Below are 20,408 nucleotides of genomic sequence, written 5' to 3' on the forward strand. Positions count from 1 at the left end.
GCATAAGGCTGAACAAAATAATCTAAACACAAATGAGCGGCAGGTGCGTCAAATCAGGTATGTAAAGGAGCCAAAATGGCAACCAAGGAACACAGGAAGTACTACAAAATAAAAGCTAGGCAACCGGAACTAAAGGCATAAACTGAGAAAATAATCAAGTTGTCAGGCTGGCCGACACTGAGCGTGACACTGGCATGGTCAAGGTGAGACCATTACTCACATGGGGTGGCAATAAGTTGATACCTGAATTGTATAGATGCACATTAGGGTGGCTGGAGAGTGACCAGGAGTGCTTTTGGACCATCTATTAGAGCAATTAATAGCTGAGCAGTGTGCCGAGGACATGCTTTCAATGCATAGTTTTTGGATTCTGCTCACCATCATGGCGGCCAAACCCGCGCAGGGTATAATACGGAAGTGGATGCCGATCGGCTCTCCTGTTTTAACACTAGACTGCTTGGTTTACATGTCCACTCATGCTGCTCCAGAGAACTTCCATTATTAACAGATTTATGTGCTGAATTACGCTTCAGAATTTAAGTCAAAGTCAACATAGTGAAAAAACTTGACAGTAACCGACCAAAGTAATCATGGAAAACTTACCTACCGCTTGCAGTTCACGCAAGACGCGGTTGTATTGACAGCTCCTTCACAAAAAAGGCAGCTGTCTTCTGCGGAAAGTTGTGTGCTGCAGTGAAATACGTCCAAGCGGAAACGGCGGTTAGGCTGTTCATGTTCTGCACCACAGAGCCACGTTGGTCAAAATTGTCCCCAATCTGTGGTGGCGGCCACTAGCGTGACATATCATGCTTTTCAGGTGTGCCATAAATAAATAAATGACACGCATTGCCACAGCAAAATGCGTGTAAACTCTGCTATAGGCTTGAAAGCTTCAAGTCCTAGTCATCAGCACAGTTTAGTGTTTACCAATTAAAATGCCATTTTAAGAACGTAACACGCTATTAAATTTGACAAATACAATGAATGTATTTTTAATTTTTTTCAATAAAACCAGCGTGACAAGACTTAGTCGCAGAAAAACAGCGTTGACATTGCAGTCAGGATTTAGTCTGGAAGAGGAGACCAGGGACAGGGAAGTCTGGACTTCCCTACTGAGACTGCTGGACCCAGATTCGAATAAGCGGAGGAAAACGGATGGCTGGAAGGATGATCTTAAATGGCATATTTTTTCGCGACGGAGCTCCTTACTTGTGTAACCTGAGTGACTACCTGGAAATACATTCTTCAACCCCCAAAATCCAACCAGAACTCGACTTAGAGAACCAAGTGGGGGGTACGTCGCTGTTGATCGCGGATGGTGATGTCATACAACTTCATGTTAATTGTGACCTGCAACCACTCGAGTTAGACACTCCCCTTCCACTACATAATCAAAATGGAAAAGATTGAGGGTTGGTGATTGAGAAGTTTCCAGCTCTGCACAGTGCACACTCACCATTTTTGGCATCCGAGTGTCAACGCACTTATGCACTCAAAAAGGGAAATAAGTAAGTACAAAAGAGCAGAAATTGAGACACAACCATTTCCACTTTCATTTTCACAGTCACACATCATTATGGACCACTACATGGAAAACAATTGGTCCTATGATGACTTTAAACCCTTAATAATGATCCTTCAAAATCAGTCTAAAAAAGCCATATCGTGCATTTGTTATTGTGTTGAAAGTGAAAAAAGTAAGGCAGAACTAGCCAGCATAATGTTTATGGTGGTATCAACACCAGTTCATCCAGCTTTCCAATCATCTGCTGCAGCTGCATCCTATTGGTCAGTCTCTGCGTGTCCCTCCTTTTCAGCAGCTGTCTCTCAATTTCATGAAGTAGTTCTACAACCTGAGAGGCTGACAGTTCCTTTGCGTTCTGACCTCTGCCTTCCGCTGGACAGCTGTGATGCTTGACTGGCCTTTGAGCTTGGAATCTGGCTCGGTATGCCTGAGAGAGGGCGAGCGGGGTAGACAGAGACAAGAAGGGTGGCTTGTCACAGTAAGTTTCCGAGGAATCCTCAAGTCTCTCTCCTCTGTCTTCAGTGTCCCCTCTGGCTGCCTTCAGTCCTTTCTGGGACATGAGCTGAAAGCCATTTAGGCACACACATGCACGATAAATAAACAAGGCCACTAGAAGTTACATGCAATATATTGTCATGTATATATTGTATAAAAATATATACTGTATACAATTTAACCCATTTTACTTGTGAATTTTGCTACAGACATATGGCAACATAAAGTGTTTTTGAACCTATGGTAATTTGTTCACATAGTTTTTCTCCATTTGTGCATATTTTTATTTGGATTCTTCTGTTCTGATATTTAATACTAACAGAGCTGCGGTGGCAATTTCGTTGTATGTCTTGTATGCAATGACAAAGATTTCGTACATGTGTAAATCTTTATCCCGATGGCTAAGAATCTTAAAAAAAAATGTATTAGTGCACTTGCTTAGTTGCTGTGGTAGAACCCAGGTAAATAATGTCATACTTTTATTTTGAACCTTCATTTGCACTGAAGAGGAAGTCACTGTGTTTACTTTTTAATGGCGTGTAGCTATACAGTAGTTATGTTGCTGGTACTGTGCTGTAATACTACAACACATGTAGACATAAACAGACCGATTTGTCTATTCTTCTCCAATTTTATGTCGACACATGTGGTCGACCATGTATGTCAAAGTTGACTTACGCGGGCACTTTTTAATAAGAACAACACGGTGGACCAGGACTTGATGAGCTGGTCGACAGAAGATGAGTTGTCAACAGAAACGGCGATAATGAACGCTGATTCCACTGTATGTGGGCAAGTATCCCCTGACCTACTAACGTTTTCTACGGGCTGCTTCACCCAGTATTTGAACCAGTACCAACTAGAATTAATCAACATGGCGGTGTGTGTCAGTAAGCACCTGCACTGTAGTCAGTCTTGACCGTATGCCCTCCAGTTCGTCTGCACACAACCTTCCAGGGGGGCACGCAGCTGCTCTCTTAGTGAGCGTGTGTGTGGGCCTCTCAGTGACAGCGTCTTTCACATGGCAAATCTCCACACTGTCCTACAAGCACACCACACAAATTAACACAGCTGTGATGTTTTTGTGGGTTTTGGGGTGTGCATTACGTCTAACTTACCATCCAAGTCCAGAAAACAGTCTCCGCCTTCTTCCAGTTTAAGTACAACTCAAGAAGGTCACAAAGCTCCTGCACACCAACACAACTCTAGAAACAAACACACAAACACTGGCTGTAGAATTACATTTCATTCAATATTAATGTATTTTGTCATTTAATATACAATGGAACCTCGGTTAGCATCCGCCTCAGCGTGTTTTCTGATTTAGGTTCAAAATTTACGCCAAAATTGTGCCTCGGTTTGCATATATTTTCTGGTTAATGTACAGTATGACGCGTTTCTGGTCATGTTGTCAATACAGTACTTTACTTTCACTGAATGACTGACTTCACTGTTCCCAAAGACATGATGGGGCAGCGAGATCAACCAACACCACCTTCCTGTTTTCCTTGGGGTTGTCATTATGTCATGAATGGAAAAACCTCCTCCACATGGACATACTGCCTCTGACCCACCCATAGCGAGATAAGCCCACCCACTGTATGCACCCACCTCTTTACATATTGACTCATTCAATCCCAGCCATTTTTCAAAAGACAACCAATTCAGTAACCGTCACTTTAGATGATTTTGACTGATCTTTCAAGGCACACAGAATATTGTGTTCTATGGCTATATAAACATGGAACCTACCAAAAGAAAGATTAGACTCCCGTCTTACATCAAAAAAATGTTTCTACCTTTTTCCGTTCTATAGTAATCAGCAGTAGAACATAGGTAAGTTTCAGGAAAATATATTTTAAAAAAAGGAGACACATAAGATATATTTGAAGCATAACTTTCACTTTGACACAAATGTTTTACTTTTGTGACAGCTGAAATATTTACAAACATAAACAACACAAAACAGTGGTTGTTTTACACCAAAATAACACTTTATTTACCAATATAATACCAGGAACTATTTACAATTTGTATATTTTCAACTGAACTATGTGTGCCACCTTGTGGACATTTTTATGGCTTAAAAGTGCTCTCAAATGTTAATGCATAGTGCAGAGTTGCATAATCACCTCTTTTTGCCTCTCGCAAAAAAATCATAACGGACGTATAAATACGTGTTTGGGATCGGCCGTTCGGGATTATAAAATCGTATAAATACGTCTTTGGTACTGAATGAGTTCATTTTAAAAAAAGGGCTTTGCTACGCATTTCATACTGTATCTGCACCTCTCAAGAAGCACTGGAAAAGAATCTAGTTCTAGATGATTAACATGCAATTGTAAAAGACAGCAACATCATGCAGTGTGTTGTATTTGTTTAGTATTATTTTACTTTGAAACTTTCTCTTAAACCAGAAGTGTATTTGAAAGGACGATGGAAAAGCAACACTGAGCTACTTGAGGAACAACGCAAAAGTTACTTTGAGTGGCAACAAGGTAAAGGTTTATACTTTATATGTTTTACATGTGTTTGTGATAGAATTGAAGCTATATTTATGGACCAGTTATATTTGTGGAGCTAAATGCTAAAGGCAAAATTTGCTCCTGATAAGGATGTACAGGCATAGACTAATTTTTATTTGACCCCTGCCAGTGTCAGTCTTACAGTGTAAGTGTTGGTGTTACACAAATGATTTTAAAAATGAATAAACCCACCAGTAAAGCTTCTATCATTGTCAACTGATGCTACAGCATTTATTTATCGTTTTATCTAATGACTGGCAGGAATGTATCCACACACCTCACTCAGCACAGTACAGCTTTGACCTGAAGAAGACGACGATTCAGGAAGTCGACTGGCTCCGGCAGAATAAACCTGAGAAATCAACACAAACTGTTATCGGACATCAATTCATATAATTTGTAGTAAAGTCATTTTCTAATGAATTCTGCATGTCAAGTAGACCAATAATTAGCCAAACATTCGAACATTACTGTCCAGTTCATTCTCAGGGCATCGATCGCAACTGGACTGTTCAGGTTGTCCTAGGCCCTGTCCACACGGGACACAGGATATTTTAATATTTTTTTGGCGGGTTGAAAAAAATTTGCATCCACACTGTCCAGACGGGAACGAATCCCTGGGTGAAAACGATGTACTACACAATGAACACCTACATGTGGCGCTGTAAACAAACATGCAGACGGATCCACAGGACACATCTGGTAAGTGGCGAGCTTATATGCTTTTCATGTAATAATCCTGCAAACTTAATACATTTTCCATCCATTCATTCATTTTCTATGACGCTTCTCCTTATCAGGGTCACGGGGGCATGCTGGAGCCTATCCTAGCTGACTTCGGGCGACAGCCGGGGTACACCCTGGACTGGTCGCCAGCCAATCACAGGGCACATATAGACAAACATGTTGACTCATCACAGGCAATAACATAGACCATTGCCAACACACCGTTATGGACACCGCTCTGGTCAGAGGAGCACAGAAAAGAGAAAAATGTGCAGGATATTTACCTTATGTTTCATTTTTACCATCATTAAACTGTTTGGGACTTGGCTGACTGTAATGACAAATGACTTGTAAGTTGTTACGGAGGCTCATGGCTAACAACCAAAACTGCTCATTAGAGGTTCAGACCCAGTGTCACAGCTCTCCTCTCATCTTGGTAGCACCACGAGTCCGCGGCTCATGCGTGTCTCTTGTTTACGAGAGATATTAGCGGTGGGAATCTCTGGCCACCTCACGATTCCATGCGATTACGACTCAGAGGCCTGCTATGCGATGATAAAACGATTATCAATGCATCTCTATGCAAGAGGGTTCACTCTGCATCTGTCCGTGCAAATTGGTTTTATAGTGAAATGAACAGAGAGAGTGGGCTCTCATCTCATTCAGCCTCTTTGTGGAGGTGGGGCGACTGGTGAGTGGATACAGAGGGTTTCGCAATGAGCTTCATGAGACAGCATTCACTAACATGAAGAAGGCGCAGAAGCGATGGGTTTTGAGGCGAATGCCATAGTCGACAGCCACAATGTGAGAACATTTAAGTTTTAAACAGAATGAACACGGTGAGCGCATGAACACAGACGACCGACACGGACAGTTTTCTCAACTGGGAAAAAAAAAAACTACCGATGTAGGTGCCTCAGGCAGCGGAGCCTTTTGTCCTGACAGTCAACGCTTACTGAGGCGTTTGGTCGGCATATATAACCAAAACAGTGCAAAATGGTGCACTCTCACAAACAGTCTCGCTGCCTACATTGCAAAAACATACATACAGGCAACTTCTGCGTCAAGCTAATGTCTCACAGAGGTACACTGTGTACACTTGAGTACCATCTCGTTGTTCAAATGTGCAGTACACCTCGCATGACAATGAAAAAATGTCCTAAAAAAAATTTCATCAATAAAATCGATAATCGACGATAATTTGTAGCACAATTATCGACCAGCAAAAGGTGTTATCATGACAGGCCTATTTGCAGACGTCAGTATATTATGAATAACCAAAAAAACTAGGCTGCCCTTATTCACAAATAATATAAAAAATACAAAAGAATAGGAATTGGAGTGTCAGTGAAATAACGTTACAATGGGACGTTGTACTTGGGTTCCAAAGTGAGCAACAAAGCACAAAAGCCCTGCTTCTCAACAACCGAATACGGCTACAAATCCTTCAATAACACTTTCCCAAATTGGGTGGAAAATTAGTTATCACCTGCTCGATGGTTGTCTGGTCGGCAGCAACTTCAGCTGGCTGTTTTTCCTCCTGGTTCAGGTGGAAACGTGCTATGTGGTTTCTCACATTTGTCGCGTTCCCAAAATATTTTAAGCTTTTATGACAAAGCTTGCATATTTTGTGGCTCTTGTCCAGTTCATTTTTATCTTCAACTACATGAAAGCCAAAGTGCATCCAGATGCTCGCTTTAAATCCAGCAGGTGGGGGTCGGAGATTACGCTCAGCCATTCTGGTAGCGTCTTACACTTAGATGCACCACCATAAACTGTCCACGCGGCACTTCCGTGTTCCGCCTTTTCGTTCCGTCAGCATCGATTATTGACTTTTATGAATTGATTAATAATCGTCAACGTCCCCCACCCCTGAGACATAGGAGTACACAGATGCGCACATCATAACATGATAATCAACAACCAACACAACGACAATTATTCACTGCATTATAACATTTGTGGTAAGTTATTATATTTTTGAGGGAAAGTGCCTGTTACGTTTGTAGTTGGCTGATGCTATATACATTTGTGGAAAATGTATTACGTTTACAGGATTATTACATTTAAAACTGCAGATTTTTATAACTTTTGTTGTTGATCACATTTGTGGACATTATTACATTGGTGGGTTACATGCCATGTTGTTTCTGGAAGCTTGACAGGCTTAACAACAGTAACTAAGTAGATGCACATAATCAGACCCCACCAGTTCATTTACTGACACAAATAGCGCTTGAGATTTCATAAACACCGCAAAGCATGCTGGATAGAGAATGGTAATTTCCTCACCGCATGGAGCAACAAGGCCTGCTCATCCTGCATCGACAGCAGCACCTGGCCCTGATGTCTCAAGAAGCCAATGAGCCACTGAAGTCTTTTCAAGTCAGTGTACTTGACTTCAGGCTGCGAAGAAAGCTCAAGTTTCATCTACAAACACAGAAATTGATATCTCAAATAAACTCCCGCCAAAACATTAAGTACACCTGCACTACATAATGAGATCCAATAAAAAAGTGGATCAAAAAAGTCTGCCTTTACAAAAATAATGTTGTGAGTCTGGATCTGCAAATGAACCCTGCCCCACCCTGCAACAAAGTTTCATAGAAACCGATTTATCCCAAAACAAAGTGCATGGAAGTCAAACCACAGACATATTTTTATATGTCTGTAAATAAATCCTTTTTTTCACTTTTGTTTACAGTTTACTGAGGTCATTACCGTTGTAGGTGGGGGATGGGATCGATCCCAATATCCACAGTATCAATAAGAGTGTGAGGAGATTGATATTTTTATGTTGTCTAATATGTTTATTTTCACAACATCAGTTTCTTTGATGTCTTGTTCATATTGTTACATAGTTGATATTGTTGTATTTATATGTTGGTACATTGTTTACACACTCAGGGAATAAGTCCTTGGAGGGGATTGGAGGATTTTTGGGGCGAAACGCCAAAAGATTTGAATGAGAGCCAATTGTGGTTTTTGCTTTTGTTGATTTACTTTGTACTACTGACTATGTAGTTGGCATAGAATCAATACCAAAATCTGCAGTATCACCCACCTCAGGTTTGTAGTGTTATAATTGCACTGTATCATCTCAGAACTCTCTCTTATACCAAATAAACTATGCCGCAAAAATATTACAAAGTACAGTACAGCTGCCCTGGGATCCGGAAGGGGTGTGTGGACATGGACCGGGAAGTCTGGGCTCCTGTACTGAAACTGCTGCACTTGCGACCCAGACATGTATAAGTTGAAAAAAATGGATGGATGGATGGATGGATGGATGGACGTCCGAGTATGATGAAAGTGTTCTGCAGCTCTTACCTTAGCTCTCATTACAACTTGTGTGTTTATCATGACGTTTCCAGCGAGTGTGCAAACACTAAACGGGGTGCTGTATGTGTACAAATCAGCACGGTGGTGACTGCAGTCTGACTTACAACTGTGGGTGTGAGTACTGTTGTGTCCAGTTGTTGTACTCGCTGTGTCAAAAGTTTCTCCATTATTCCTGAGGCAAGCTGCCAGCCGAGCGCCAGAAGAAGTTCCCTGCTGGAAACTCCTTCCTCTTCCTTCCCGTACATCCAGCCAGCATAGTAACCGCTCTGCCACAGGCCTGCACTCACCAGTTTCCTACAACCAGAGGCTACACACACCACAGGGGGAAATTGATTCTGATAGCTACCATATCTACATTATTTCACCATGAAGTCTGTACAAAAAAAAACATTGCAACTGACCATTTTGCATCTGTGCACTTCCGACAGAGGATACAGTTTTCGTTGTCTGAAGAATGTTGGCTAGCAGCTGCCAGAATTGATCCTCCTAGAAAACAGTAAGAAGGAATACTGATATTATGAATGTAGATTTGATTTGTGGCCCACATCTCACAAACTCAGGGAATAAGTTCTTGGCTACAGGTGCTTTGTGAGGTGAGCAAAAATCCAAAGGATTTGAATGAGCCAGTAGTAGTTTTTGCTTTGGCTTCTGTGGTTTTGCAGTATTTACTTCATTTTCCTCAACAATTGTATGTAATAAAAGAGACTAAGGGAAATATTTGTATTATTTTGTTGATATTGTTACATTCTTGTTTACTGTTAAATTGTTCGCAAATACGTTTGGGGTTTTTTTGTTAATTCAAATATTATAATTAGATGCATGCCGAACAAATCAAAGGTAAAATCATTAACTCAATGATCTTGAAAATGTTTAAATACAAAGTATTGGGATCGGAAATTCCGGCCGTGTATTTACTGTACTTGGTATCGGATCGATGGTCCAATTTGAGGTATCATCCAATCCTAGTCCCAAAGGCAGAAGTTTGTGGGTGTCTGGCAAAGACGTATTTGGAACCTGAGAAAGTACTGTATTGCAGTGTGTTGTACAGTTGTGCACCTCTCCTTCTTTGGTTAAGAAGCGGTTTGGTTTAAAAATTATTTTTAAAAGCCGACATCAATACTGTAAGACACGCTACAGCATTCTTGTTTGAAATTATTCGAAGTGTAAATTGACATAAGAGAAGATGACCTACCACATCAACTTCACCAAACTTCGCCCGTCTAAAAGTCGACGGTGTTGGGACATGCTGGAGTCCGACGGCCGCCAATAACCTACACAAAGTTCCAACTGCCCCTTTTACTTCCATATCTACAGTCTCTTTACTACGCCATATTTCTAGTGACTGTTTTTATTCATTTCTCGGGTGCTCTCTTCGTCTTTTTTGATATTTTGCCTAAATGGATACTACAATGCGCATTACTGCACCCTACAGGACATTTTGTTAAACTTCATCTACTTTCCCACCCGAGGTACAGTAGTTAGGCAACGATACTGTAAAATAGATTTAAAACATGTTTTGGATGTTCACCTATATTAGGTTCATTTTGTAATCTAACAAATTGAATATAAATGCATAATTTACATATGAAATAGAAATTTTAAAATGAGGCCTGGGGTCATTTGTGTCCCACTGCCTGTGGCTCATTTTTCGACAGGGCTACTGCCAGTGGCGGAGCTACGGGGTGGCCATGGCCACCCTTGGTCACTCTCCGGCCACCCCAGTGGCCACCCCCACGGCTGGGGGACAATATTGCCAAAGCGGCTCAGTGGTGCAGAACATTAGTTTAGCCTAACCGCCGTTTCCGCTCAGACGCATTTCACTGCAGGACACAATAGTGGCGGAGCTACGGGGTGGCCACCCCTGATCACTCCCGGGACATCCCACTGGCCATCTAGACAATTCAGGTATCAACTTAATGCCACCCCTATGTGATATGGTCTCTCCTTGGCCACACGAGTGAAAAAAAACGACACAAATGAGAAAAATGGCACAAAAAGGCCATGTACTAAAACACAAATATTTTGTCTTTGAATATACCTGTATATTGTGACAAAATTTTGCCCTGCTTTATCTTCCTGTCTATTCACAAGTTTCTCCTTGATATTGTTGTGATGAGATCAATATTTTTCCGTTCTCTTTAAAGTTCATTTTGCAGTGTTTTTTGTTGTTGTGTTCATATTGTTGCATTGTTATATTTATACAGTTTACAAAGAAAACATCCTTTCAGGGTGTAACATTTTGGACACAAAATGAGAGCCAAGAGTAGTGTTTGCTTTTATTTAGTTATTTTGCACAATAACCAAGATAATCCACGTAGACCTTGCAGATATAGAAAACATTGTTACTTACTTTTGGATGTCTTTTTCTAAGAAGCCTCTCAAGTCCAGGGTTAAGAGGTTAATTGTTTCATTTTCAGATGTTTAATCTTGCTTACATGTCACATTTTGCACTGTAACGTATTTAACTATATTGGCTGTTTAGGATGGTAGCAGAATTCTGTGCGGCTGGTTTGGTGGCTGAGTGTATGGAATAACGAATGGAATACAGTCCAAAATTTCAACAAAAGATCGTAAAGTCACTCAGCCATCTTCGTCATCGTCCCCCGTTTGTTTGATGACTGGGATGCCTGGAAAAGACCAGAAAAGAGCAGAAAAAAAGAGAAGAGTGATTTTATCCACTATAAAAGCAAGTGTGCATCAACTGACATTTAGTGCCGTGTGGGTGAAATATATTTAAGTACTTAAATCAATGTGGGAGGACTTCCATGGGAGGTTTTCTTTCATATTATACAGTATATATATATATATATATATATATATATATATATTATTTATTATTTATATTTTTTGATATACATACTATATATATTCACACTTGAAACACAGGCTGGCTCACACAAAGAAGATTCATGTTGCGACCTAGGTTTGAGTCTGTTACGTCCGTAGGTTGATGTGCACGCATGCAGCATGCACACCGAGCATCCATTTTTTCATCATTTTTGTAGATCTGTGTAATGCACCACATTGGCAGAACTACATATCAGAACATAGTGGTGGTGAAACTCTTACCATCTAGTTTTCTCAGGTTGGGTAACCTTCTCGAAGCTTCCTCCATCCATGATCCATCAGGTGAGTGTTTCTCTTCTAGAGGATTTCCTACAAACACCAGGTCTACAAGGCACGGCAGATCAGCCAGCTTTGAAAACTCTCCTGCGGAACACAGCCATTTCACATTAAATGTTATCAGGATCTGTGCTAAAAAAAAACTACTGTGTAGTTGGAGGGGGTTCCTTCCAAACATGGACAGTATCGATACCGAACAATACAAACAAGGGTAGTGTCAGTATCAGATCAGTACTAGCATGATGAGAGATAATTTTCATTTCTTCATTTATTTTCACAAATACAAGTTTTTTTTTTGGTTGTGTTATTCATATTGTTAGATTGTTGATATTGTTGTATTTATCTACAGTTATATTTTTTACAAACTGAGAGAATAAGTCCTTTGGACGCAGGATGGTCCACCACTACCCCTACCTCTACTGTGCGGCAAAGCTGTCTGATTATCCGTCCTGTGTTGATTGAACATGACTGTTGCTCACCCCAATCTTTGACCAGGTTGTTGGACATGTAGAGAACCCGTAGTTTTTTCAAAAGGTGAACTCCCTTCATCTTCTCGATCAGGTTATAAGAGATCCACAACTCTTCCAATGTGTCCCCAACTGGATCCTACATAATCCATACACACATTAAGTAAGCATAGAGAAGTTTTGAAATCCTGAGCAGTGAAAGACACAGCATTAACCACTAAATATTGATGTCATTTCATGTGTATATACTCACCAGACCAGTGAAGGCCTTGATGTTATTTCTTCCTAATGACAAAATCTTCAGGTTTTCTGAAAGGCCAAAAATAACACTATTAAGCCTAAAATGTGTTTATGTGCGTCACTGCATTGTGTTTGAGTTTAAACTACTCACTCAGGTCACCCAGATTGGTTATTTTGTCAATGCAGTTCGTGGACAGACACAGCTTTCTGTTGACAATACAGTATATCAGTCAATGAGCAATAGATACCATACATAGCATTTATTTCCTATTAATGAGTTATGGTCAAACGAGAGACAACTTTTAGATCTTTTCAAATCCACTTCCACCAGAATTGACTTACTTGAATAATAACACTGATGCTACCCTTGCTATCGTTACTATAAATACTTGGATCGCCCACCCCATGTGAGCAGACTGCAGTACAGTAATCCCTCACCAGTTTGCGCTTCAAATGTCACGGCTTCACTCTATCATGGTTTTTCAAAAATATATTAATAAATCATGCTGTTTCATGCTTGAATAAGGCCTATTACTAGTCAAAATATATGTATATTTAAGCAAATGTTACATATTTTTTTGCCTAAATTATGCATTTTCAAGCATAAAAAAATAGTTAAATGAACTAAAATACGAATATAAGGCATTCAAAAGATGCATTCAAAGACATGACGTTGTACCTTATGTAGTATTCTACACTGGTCAGAAAGTGTCAGCCATGTTTCTATAATGTTTGGTGGGACACAAGCACCAGACCTGATCATCGGAACAACAGGCCTTTATTGCAGGTTTGAAAAACAGGCACAATAATCCTGAAAAAAAAGGGCTACTGTTGCAGCCGTAACCCACGACAAGCTAAAACTCAGCTCTAAGTACTGGACTAGAGCAGGGGTCAGCAACCTGCGGGCTCTTCAGCATCCTTGTTGTGGCTCCCTTCACAGAGCTCTGTTTTTTGTTTATTTTTAACACCGGAGTGGGGAAAATGCTCATCTTTGAAAAGAGTTTGAAATGTACGACTGTCTCTAAGACCATGTATGCATCCTGGCTGACTGGTGATTGGATGAGCGTGAAGAAGAGAGGGGGAGCTGGTGTGTTCCCTGCCTGCGTTCAGTGAGACGTAAGTCCTTATGATTTTCGTGGAATTGGCCAATAAAAACGTAATCTACTGTTAAATGCGGAATCTCTCGGAATTTGACATAATGTGAATGAAATGCTGTCATTGTGAGGATAAGGAACATTTGTGCTTCCCTGTATGCTTGATATGTGGTGAGAAATGATCAAACAACAAAAAAACATTAAAAGGCATTTTCAAATAAAGCGCTCAGCCTTTTCTGAACAGTCATAATTTATTTGAAAGTAGGTTTAAACAGCGTTCAACCCCGCAGTCCAGCCCTGTACACGCCAGGCTCAAACTGCGACCACATGCGGTATGTCCACTGATTGGGAGTGAAGTCGAACAGCGAGGTTAAAGCTGTCAACTCACTGTCCAAAGCAGGTCTGAAGGCATCGAGTAGTGAGGTTTTACCCAACTGTTACACACACACACTGCACTTCTGTTCTGCCGCTGTAACAGGCAATATTGAAGATTAAACATTTAAAACTTTGTAAGCTGTGTTATGTTTTGTGGCTCACTCTTTTGTGGTGGAGGGGGCAAAATGGCTCTTTTACCCCTGGACTAGAGTGAAAACAGCCGCTACCTGGCTCTTTGCTCCTGCTAGCTTTAGCTTACATTGCTAGCTTCAAATGCTGCATATTCTACGGTGTGGCCCCACCACAACTTATTTCGGCCTTGCATAAATTACAAACTGTGACCGTTTGCTCTTTTTCTTTTCTTTTTTATGGTGTAATACTGCGAGACTGATGACACGGCCGTGCTCCGAGTGACTGTTGTTTACCCATGCAGTGGACGTACTGTACCTTTGCAAAGATAGATAAGATACATATGTAAGGATCTCCGATACCCCAAAATTAAGGAAATAGGCGCCGATGGATCAGCCGGCTACTATATTGGGTAATACGAGTGTAAATGTGATAATAGGGGTGCTATTTCACGTATAGAGGGCTCAAATAATGTTAAAACGCATATTTAGAAGGTTGTAAACAGGTTTCCTATGCTCTAACTATGAAAATAATCAATTTAGAAATAAAGAATCCTACTTTGTGGAAATACACTTATTACGGTCGGGTCTGGAACCAATTAACAGCGATAAACGAGGGATTACTGTAATGTAGAATCTTCTGGATATGAGGCAGACGTGCTAACCAATAATCACATTATTTCAATTTCCCTTGGAAATGAATAAAGTATCTATCTATCTAGCTATCTATTATCTATCTACACCTTGATGCCCTGAATGCAAAGTGTGTGATAAATATCTGCACTAATACTTAAAATGATTCAGTGAAATGACTCACTCGCATTTGGGTATTTTGCTGAGCGTGTTATCCAGCTTTTCAAGAGGGGGGATTTGATTATATAGCTTTACAACTGTAGCCTCACTGCACTTCTCCCCCGTCTTTTCCTCCTGGACACAGATAAACAAATTGCACTGGGCTTTACAAATGCAGTACAATATGCAGTACTGCATGACAGAAGCTATATGTATGCCTGCATACCACATACCCATTTGGCCAGTGCTTCTTTTAGTGTTGTTGCTTTTCCCTATAAACGTGACAAGAGAGCATTTTGAGAAAATAGCAGTAACTGACGACTCAATTAAATACTTTAGCATGCAATGTTCATGTTATTTTACTTAAAAAGAACTTTAAAAAATGAGAGTAATATAATATATGGTCATATTAGAAAACACGGTATTTTGGACAAAAACTGCAACTCACCACCATGTTGATCGGCTACTCCGGTTGCTATGACAACACCAGTCCACACAATCCGCGCCTGCGCAGTTTCGGGAGGGGTGAAGGTGTATGGGTGAAATACGTATCCTGTATTCAAATTGAATTTGAATACCCTGTGAAGATCGCATCAATTGTTTGCTTTTTGAGAGAACAAACTATTTGAAATACATTTTGTTTCTGCCTCCGTGACAAATAGGCAGGTTCAAGAGCTTTTATGTTTCGTTTATGATGCAATACCATGACGCTCATTTAGGCTTTATTCGAACAAATGGCATCAAGTATACGAGAAGCATACGTTATAATACACACCCACATTTGGAGTGGGCGGTTCGAGCCAACTGTCGACAGTATCGAATCGACAGTGGTATCACTATCGGTCGAAGATCGATATTTTTCATTTCTTTTTATTTTGTGGATGGCGGGCAAAATTTTTTTAAAAAAAGTGCAGTTTTTCTTGAACAACAAAAAGTCACCACAAAGAATAATAAGCTCTTTGACACAGGAGAGCTTTGGGGGCAATATGATTTTATTTTTAATTTAAAAAAAGGTTTTGCCTTTCAACTTTTTTCCCATCAGGGGTTGTCGCACAAAGTTAATTACATGTTTGATTTTCCTTCGTTTTTATGCCCACACCGGACATTCCAATGGCTGGGTGTTGGGTCGGGGAATGAAAACCATGCACATCTGCGCAAAGGCAGCAGTATGTACCATTACACCAGCAACGGCCAAAAGATTGCATGTAATAAAAAGAGAATAAGGGAAAAAATGTATTATACTGTATTTACTATTTTTTTTGCCAAAAATCTTTGTTCTGTGTTTAATTTTTACTATAAACATGAGCAAAAAATGCATAGAAAAATCATAAAAATATCCAATGAGCTGAGGATAAGCGGCAAAGTAGATGGATGGATATTCAATGAGCGCGACAATTTTAAAGTACCGATGTCAGTATCTGCATCGTCAAAGCTAATGTCCTGTATTTGCTTGGTATCGGATAAATACCAAATTTGCAGTATCGCCCACCACTAGCAAACAGCTAACTTTGTACTTTGTGTGCATGTGTTTTTTAAACTGACAGTTAAGACAACCTGTGTTTTTAGCGTGGCACTTGATCTCCATTTGACATAAAACACGCTTGAAGTCAAGCTTGACACACCAACACACACCGGCAATCGTGCTTCGGAGGCGGCGCGGCAGCTAGCACTGTTTCTATATATATATTTATATAAATAAATATATATATATATATATATATATATATGCTGTCACAGTGCAGACAGGGGTTGTAAACATGGCGACGGACGGGATGGTGCTCACCAACCACGACCATCAGACCCGAGTGGGGATCCTCACAGGTAAGAAAGTGAAAGGCGATGAAATGCGGATGAATTTTACAATCATGTGTCGTTTGTCGGTGTCACGATGCGAGCTACAAGAGCTAGCCGTGGTTAGCCAGCGTGATAACCGGTGCAGTTGACTGTCATTGGACTAACGTTAGCTGCTACTAGTAGCCGCCTGACAGGTCAGACAGATGTGGAAGAGACTTTGAAACGACGGTGGTGCCGTTTTGTGCGGGTGTTTAATTGTCTTTATCCAACATTTATGTTTAATTCGGTATCAATTTACATACATACAGGATACTGGGTTTATTTTAACCAGTGTAAAGCTAAAGAGGGACAGCGGACGTTTGGCAAATCCCTTTCGAAATGAGGGGCTATTCCGTCACATGGTAGTTGTTGAGTTGAGCTTAAAACGTAATAACAAGCTTTTATTTTGACGGTAGACGCCGAGTTTCCTGTCAAAGTCTCTTTTAGTTGCTACCTTGATCCTCGAATGTGGTATAATTTCTAGCCGTGTAATAACGATTGTCTACATGAGCTGCATAATTGATGTATTTTTGCAGATTCGTTGCGTGCTTTTGCGGGTGTATTTCGTGGTTACCACTACACCTGTTCGTCTGACATACATTTCGACGGCGCTGTCTGCCTGCCTGTGTCACATTTAGTACACACATTTAAATCAGTTAAATTATAATGTATTTAGGCGAGGCGCATCAAATTGATTCTCATCTGCAGGTTGTCGAGCAGCTTCACTAATTTGCTTAGCTGACGTTTTCCTTAAAGTCGCAAAGAGGAAGATATGGACCAGTCACCAGTAGGCCTGCTGCCTTCCGAGGCAGGAGGAAACGTGAGAAAAATGCTCAAAGAGGATGCAAGCCAGCAGCTGACTAAGAAAGCCCAAGTAGAGATTTTTACGTAGCCTTTAGGATGCAAAACCCTGCTGACCATCCAGTTAATTTAAGGTGCACACATGTAGTCGGGTACTCTGGTCCAGACCAAAAATTAACAAAAAGATACTTAGTGTACACTTGGGTGGGAGTTCACACTTTTTGTCACGTATTTTTTGTCAGCAGACAAAATAATGCTCAATAAAGCATATGCATAAAGGCCCGACTTGACTGGATGGTGTATGTAACGTGTACATTGCCGAACAAAACTCATGCGTCCCAAAAAATACATCGGTTTACAGGTCACATGTAGTGCTGCCTCTAACAACTAACTTTCTAACAACTAATCTTTAGACTAATTTTTTTAACAGTCGACTAATCTAAACGGCTAATGAAAAAAATCAGTTTATTTCATTGTGTCCATTTTTATTCTGAATACAACTCGAGGGTCAAAACATAAAATGTCACATTTATGATGACAAATGTCAATAAACAACTTAAATATTACTAGGATGGGTATTGGCAAGGACTTCACAATACAATACGTCTCATGATACTTGAGTTACGATACGATACAGTATCGCAATACAGCCGTCCATCGCAGTTCAAACATTGCTCCCTCACTCTTTTGCGGTTTTTAAGAAAATAATAAATGATTGATGTTTCATAGTTGACTATGGCTTATTAGTCAAAAAATATTGAAAGACAAGTTATATGTCGTATTCCGGTCACAAGGTGTCAGTAATGTTACACTGATGAGCCATGACGTTATATTACATTACCTTCAGACTGCATGGAGTCAGCCATGGCATGTCCAACATGATAGACTGGGGAAAAAAAACTTGTCTCATTCCGTGTGGAAGTGGTGAGTTTTTGCCTTCTTACGTTGTCCTTCTTTGCCACTCTGTTTGAAACACTTTCTTACGTTTAAAATAAGTAAATTGGAGAGGCTAACTACTTAGCTCGGTAGCTTGCTATGCTAGCGGCAGCTGTTTCTTATGTACCTGCAGTGATCCCGTAGCCTGCGCAATGTGGTGTAAACAATGAATAAGAGGGGTCTAAAGGTGACTATAGGGGTGTTATTTCATGTCTACATGGCTCTAAGAATGTTGAAAACTATATTTACATAAACAGGTTGTCTATGGTTTAAACTATGCAAATATTCCTACTTTGCAGAAATTCACTTATTGCGATCGGGTCTGGAACCAATCAACCGGGACAAACGCGGAACGGCAGTATTCTGATTTTGCAGATTAGTAGTGCGATATTCTACTAATTCACTGAGAAATTTAAAATGAAATTTAAAAACATGACAGTGACAATTTCTTGGACAAACTGAGTCAAAAAACAATGTAAATCAAATGATCAATTTCCGATTTATTGCAATTGTACAGGAAAAGTGAATCAAGTCGAGACAAGATTGATTGTGTAAGTGGCTTACATGTCACAATACAGTTCACAATTGTCTCCCTGAGCAAAAATGACGGCACTGTTTGAATAATCCACATATATGAAAATTATATACTTCAGTACCTCGGTTTTTGTTATTAATTCATTCAGTTTCAGGTCAGACAAAAAATGAAATGTATGTTAACCAAGGCAATTTTTTCCAAGGGAAATAATATAGAACCAATTAATTAATTCTGGCGTTAATTCTGGCGTTAATTCTGGTGTTCTGGTGTTAATTCTTAACACATTTTTTTAAATAGGTAATAATTAGTAATAATAATTTAAGTGATAATTAGTATTACATGGCCACACGGTGTATGAGTGGTTAGCGTGTTGGCCACACAGTCAGGAGATCGGGAAGACCTGGGTTCGACTCTCCACTTGGGCATCTCTGTGTGGCGTTTGCATGTTCTCCCCGTGCGTGGGTGGGTTTTCTCCGGGTACTCCGGTTTCCTCCCACATTCCAAAAACATGCATGTTAGGTTAATTGGCGACTCTAAATTGTCCATAGGTATGAATGTGAGAGTGAATGGTTGTTTGTCTATATGTGCCCTGCCGTTGGCTGGGGACCAGTCCAGGGTGTACCCCGCCTCTTGAACGAAGTCAGCTGGGATAGGCTCCAGCATACCCCTGCTTATCCTTAATTAGTATAAGCGGCATAGAAAATGGATGGATAGTATTACATGCCAAAACAATGTGAAAAATTTATAAATGACAAATGGATAGAGCTTCCCGTGCATCCTGGCGAGATCTAATTCAGTAGTGTTTCTCATCATCTTTATCAATTTGCTGTCACCCACAACTTTCTTTGGACCCATGGCAGGTTATGTAGGAGTCACACTCAGTAATAAATGCACGGACAGTGAGCCAGCAATGCATAGAGCGCTTTGTTTGAGTACTCGATTTCGAGGAATGATACAGCACAGGGCAAACAGACTACAGTGGAACCTTGGTTAGTGTTTTTAATTTGTTCCTGAAGGTACGACTGTAACCAAAACAGACTGCTAACCCAATGAATTTTTCCCATAAGAAATCATGTAAGACCAAAAAATTTGTTCCAGAAATCCCAAAATGTTAACACAAAACGCATTTTTATAATTTTACATGCAGGAAACAATTTTAAATGAATATAAATTCATATAAATGATAAGTGAAAGAGATAAATGAACATTTAAGGTTGCTTTAAACTTCAGTGAAGACGTGATTCTTGACGTGATTGTCCCCAGAGACATGGTGTGGCAGCGAGATCAACCACCGCCACCTTCCTCTTTTGCCATGGGTTATTTCTTGAATTCGATACTGTTTCTCAACTCAGTAACTCCAAGTAGAGCCAAAGAAAGTTGCAAGTGCCAGCATTTGATAAAGAAGGTGAGAAACACTATTGAATTCAAGGCATAACTCATGGGAAAACAGGAAGGCGCAGGTGGTTGATCT

General features: G+C 40.3%; 3 protein-coding genes across 6 annotated transcripts in view; 1 reads left to right on the top strand and 2 right to left on the bottom strand.

The window, feature by feature from the left end:
- Positions 1–1,529: 1,529 nt before the first annotated feature.
- tedc1 (tubulin epsilon and delta complex 1) lies at positions 1,530–9,976 on the bottom strand. Of its 3 annotated transcripts, none has more exons than XM_054797105.1 (8): positions 9,806–9,976; positions 9,015–9,099; positions 8,718–8,920; positions 7,564–7,677; positions 4,823–4,897; positions 3,139–3,225; positions 2,919–3,062; positions 1,530–2,087 (listed from the first exon to the last, which is right to left on the bottom strand). In XM_054797105.1, the coding sequence occupies exons 1-8, from the start codon at positions 9,917–9,919 to the stop codon at positions 1,725–1,727; spliced, it is 1,185 nt and encodes a 394-aa protein (XP_054653080.1). In that variant the 5' UTR covers positions 9,920–9,976; the 3' UTR covers positions 1,530–1,724. The 3 variants fall into 3 exon arrangements, with proteins under 3 accessions (XP_054653080.1, XP_054653079.1, XP_054653081.1); XM_054797104.1 differs by having other exon boundaries at positions 7,564–7,701; XM_054797106.1 differs by lacking the exon at positions 7,564–7,677.
- A 925-nt stretch (positions 9,977–10,901) lies between these two features.
- On the bottom strand, positions 10,902–16,895 carry dnal1 (dynein, axonemal, light chain 1). The gene is made up of 9 exons (XM_054796440.1): positions 16,616–16,895; positions 15,281–15,411; positions 15,066–15,104; positions 14,858–14,967; positions 12,595–12,650; positions 12,457–12,512; positions 12,216–12,342; positions 11,683–11,823; positions 10,902–11,240 (listed from the first exon to the last, which is right to left on the bottom strand). Exons 2-9 carry the CDS (start codon positions 15,284–15,286, stop codon positions 11,194–11,196), a joined length of 582 nt encoding a protein of 193 aa, XP_054652415.1. The 5' UTR covers positions 15,287–15,411; positions 16,616–16,895; the 3' UTR covers positions 10,902–11,193.
- The window catches only part of gphna (gephyrin a), a 36,388-nt gene continuing 32,385 nt past the window's right edge, over positions 16,406–20,408 (top strand). The window contains exon 1 of one of the 2 annotated variants that reach the window (XM_054796438.1): positions 16,406–16,653. In XM_054796438.1, the coding sequence (XP_054652413.1) occupies positions 16,590–16,653 (64 nt within the window). In that variant the 5' untranslated portion in view covers positions 16,406–16,589. The remainder of the gene's footprint in view (positions 16,654–20,408) is intronic. The other variant, XM_054796439.1, reaches the window with a different exon arrangement.

Source organism: Dunckerocampus dactyliophorus, chromosome 13 (genome assembly GCF_027744805.1).
Source record: "Dunckerocampus dactyliophorus isolate RoL2022-P2 chromosome 13, RoL_Ddac_1.1, whole genome shotgun sequence".
NCBI lineage: Eukaryota > Metazoa > Chordata > Actinopteri > Syngnathiformes > Syngnathidae > Dunckerocampus > Dunckerocampus dactyliophorus.